The sequence below is a fragment of the Cebus imitator genome, unplaced genomic scaffold (assembly GCF_001604975.1).
Source record: "Cebus imitator isolate Cc_AM_T3 unplaced genomic scaffold, Cebus_imitator-1.0 Scaffold196, whole genome shotgun sequence".
Classification (NCBI taxonomy): domain Eukaryota; kingdom Metazoa; phylum Chordata; class Mammalia; order Primates; family Cebidae; genus Cebus; species Cebus imitator.
Genome location: NW_016107511.1, coordinates 1,477,000 through 1,481,134, shown reverse-complemented (window position 1 = coordinate 1,481,134; position 4,135 = coordinate 1,477,000). Strand labels below are relative to the sequence as shown.

At 32.6% G+C, this 4,135-nt stretch overlaps 1 protein-coding gene across 1 annotated transcript in view; it reads left to right on the top strand.

Annotated features, from left to right (window-relative positions):
- The first annotated feature begins 359 nt into the window (after positions 1–359).
- Positions 360–4,135, top strand: part of LOC108316982 (vacuolar protein sorting-associated protein 13D-like) — a 9,745-nt gene continuing 5,969 nt past the window's right edge. The window contains 1 exon segment of the mRNA XM_017547134.2: positions 360–378. Within this exon segment, the coding sequence (XP_017402623.1) occupies positions 360–378 (19 nt within the window).

The following is a 4,135-nucleotide window of genomic DNA, read 5'->3' as shown; positions in this document are numbered from 1 at the left end:
AAGGATTTATCTTATCTTTAAAATTACTATAGTGGGAATTTTGGTGATTTCTAGGCTAGTTACTTTGTGAAGAGCTCATGATAGTTCTTATTCATTTAGTGTATTCTAACACAGCACTTTATTTCATAATTGTTGAGGGGGTCCAAATGTAAGTCTTCAAAGAATGATATAATCATTAGAAATACATCAAGGAATAAGTACAATAAGGCAAGTAAATTTACGGATGTTCCATCAGAGATAAGTGGGACATTGCAAATTAACAACAGTGGAAGAACAGATCACAGTTTATTTTCTTACTTTAAAGGACATCATTTTTGAATTTTTTAAAATTATAGGGAAGTATGTTTAGTTTGGTATAGATGCTCAATTATTCAAAAGGCAACCTAGAAAAGTTAGAAACAGCCCACTTCATTATTTTTCATTATAATAACCAATATGAAACTTTTCCTGGAAGACTAAAATCTTACCACAAAAAATTAAGCAAAAACATTTGGCAGTTCTGATATGACATACAGCCTATTTTGAAATGGTATGTTTTTAATTTTTACAAACATTTTCACTTTGAGATAATTTCACATGTGCTTAAAAGTTGAAAAAATATGCAAAGAACTCCCATATACCTACCCTTTACCCAGGTTCACCAGCTGTTAACATTTCATCACATCTGTTTGTTCTAGATATGTATAGATACAAATATACACACACCTTTTTTTTTAATTATCTAAGAGCAAGTTGCAAACAGTACACCCGTTTACTTCTATGTACTAGTGTAGATTTCCTAAGAACAAAGTCATTCCTTAAAGGAGGAAATTTAGTGAGACTTTCTCACGGCAGTAAATGACATTCTGAGCCAGCTGATTTGGCCTTGTGACTATATGAGGGACTGTTTAGCCTTGTATTCTTTTTTAATCTCCTTCCTTCTTTATGCCCAGTTATATTGTTCTTCGTTTTGTTTACTCTCATAAATGTCAGATTTGTCCATGTGATTTATCAAGTTTATCAGAATATCAGCTTGAACCTTTTCTTTCTAACGTTTATCTAAACATCTCAGGAGAATCCCATCCTTCCTTCTCTCTGTTATTCCGTTTGCAAAGTTAAAAAAAAAAAAGCCTTAGTTATGGCTTTTCAGTATTCATAGTAGTACAGATAATACATTTATATCAAGGAAAAGAAATGCATTTAAATGTAAGGAGACGTAATACAGAATTTGTATACCAAATTCTGAACTCATAACTATTTTTAGAGGATAATTTGAAAGTTAAACAAAAATATACTTTTTCTTGATTTGGTCTTATTTTGCTCTTTTTTTTTCTTATTTTTGTTTGTTTGCCGTTTGTCGTTTGAGGTAGGGACTTAGTTGGTTGAGGCCTTTATCACTTCTGATATTAACATTTAGTAATAAAAATTTTCCTTTCACCCCTGCTTTAGCTGCATCTTACATATTTTCTATACCTTATTTTTATTTTAAATTAGTTGTATGTACTTTAGTATATTGTAAACAAAATAATATTTATAAAATAAAATCCAAGACAATCAAGGCTTTACTTTCTTTTCTTTTCTTTTTTTTTTTTTTTTTTTTTTATTTTTTTTTTTTTTTTTTTTTTTTTTTTTGAGACGGAGTTTCGCTCTTGTTACCCAGGCTGGAGTGCAGTGGTGGGATCTCGGCTCACCGCAACCTCCACCTCCTGGGTTCAAGCAATTCTTCTGCCTCAGCCTCCCAAGTAGCTGGGACTACAGGCATGCGCCACCATGCCCAGCTAATTTTTGTATTTTTAGTAGAGACGGGGTTTCACCTTGTTGACCAGGATGGTCTCGATCTCTTGACTTCATGATCCACCCGTCTCGGCCTCCCAAAGTGCTGGGATTATAGGCATAAGCCACCGTGCCCGGCCCCAAGGCTTTACTTTCTTAACATTTGTTGAAGTTTAAGTCAGCACAACATCTTCTCAGATCTTTTACTGTTTGGATGGCTTCATAATTTGTTCCCTACTTATTTCCTCTTTCCTTTAAATAACAATTAACAGATTCCATAGACAATATTGAATGAAACCCCAAATATAACTAAAGTACGTGGAAGTAAAAGAGATGGAAGGGGAAGTTATATATGAACCAACTTATACACTTTTTAATAATTTATTTTTTTACTTAAAAAATAAGTAGAGTATAAAGGTAGTCCTTTGCTTAATCACTGAATCTAAAACTGTTTCCTATAGAATAAAACAAGTAAAATAATCATCATCCATTATAAGCTTAATCAAGATGAGCACTGTTTATTCCTGATTAATTTATAACTTTCTGCTGCTGTTTTTAAGAACAACTTTGTTTAGCCATAATTTAAATTTCGTGTAATTTACCCACTTAAAATGTTTGATACATGTTAATATATTCATTCAGTTGTTCAATCATCACCAAAGTTTAGTTTTATAACATTTTTGGTACCCTCAAAAGAGTCCCAGTGCCCATGAGCCATTGCTTCCCATTCCTCCTCCACCTCACATTGTTAGGCAACCAGTGTCTAAACTCACCTGTTTGGGAGATTTTATAGAAATGAAATAATACAAAATGCACTCTTGGTTTCTAGTTTCTTTTATCCAGCATGATATTTGCAAGAATTTAATATTTTCACCCAGGTTGCAGCATCTGTTAGTGCTTCATTCCTTTGCTTTTTGGTAGACATGATGTATAGATACACCAGATCATATTTATCCATTCGTCAATTAACATTGGGATTGTTTTTACTTATTGGCTATTATAAGTAATGCTGTAATAAATATTCAATATTTTTGAAGAGCTTGTGAAGAATGGCACTAATTCTTTAAATGAGTGGTAGATATTATTTTAGAATTTGATATTTTGTCAAAGTTATCTAATATGTTGACATAACTTTTCTTTTCATATTATCCTGTGTAGTTCTCTCTATTTCTATAAGGTCAGTAGCCATGTCCCCTCTTTCATTCTTAATTTTAGTAAATTGAAACTTTCTTTCTCCCTGTAAGTGTAGCTAAATGTTTGTTAATCTTTTTAAAGACCCAACTCTTGGTTTTGTTGATTATCATTTTTTCTACTTCTTTAATTTCTATTTCAATGTTTATTATACTCTTTCTTCTGCTTATTTTTCATCGTGGCCTCATCTCTGACTCACTGGTTATTTAGAAGTATGTTGCTAATTTTTATATATTTATGCTTTTCCCAAATTTCTTTCTGTTTTTAATTTCTAATTTAATTCTATTTTGATCAAAGAACAATCATTTTCTACTCTTTGAGATATGGTTTTTGGCCTAGCATATGATCTATTTTAGGAAATATCCCATGTGCACTTGAGAGTAATATTCTGCTTTTGGGTGTACTATACTGTGGATGTCTGTTAGATCTAGCTAGTTTATACTGTTACACAAATCCTCTATTTCTTGCTAGCAACTGTTTAGTTTTTCTTATTATTGAAAGTGAGATATTGATGGCTGCAACTATTACCATCTCCAACTATTATTGTTGAATTCTAGCTTTAATTCAGTCTGTTTTTGTTTCATGAATTTTGGAAATATTTTGATCAGTGCACATAGGTTTATACTTTTTATACCTTCTCGAGGTAACAGTCTCTTCAACATTACAATGTGTCCTTCTTTATCTCTGATGTATTCGTCTGTTCTCACACTGCTAAGAAAGACATACCTGTGACTGGGTAATTTATAAAGGAAAGAGGTTTGGCATAGCCGGGGAGGGGTCACAATCATGGTGGAAGGCAAGGAGGAGCAAAGTCACATTTTACAGTCATGGTGGCAGGCAAGAGAGCATGCTTTATAAAAGCATCACATCTCACCAGACATCATCACAAGAACAGCATCAAAAAACCCACCCCCGTGATTCAATTACCTCCTACTGGGTCCTTCCCACATGGAGATTATTGCAATTCAAGGTGAGATTCGGGTAGGGACACAGAACCAAATCATATCATCCGATAATATTTTTGTTGTTTTAAGGTCTATTTTTCTGATATTAATTAGTTACTCTAGGTCCCTTGTGGTTGGTGTTTGAATGGTATATCTTTTTATATTTTTTATTTTAGGCTATTAGTATCTTTGAATCTGAAGTGTCTCTCCTGTAGATAGCACATAGTTGAATCTCTCTTTTTTTTTTT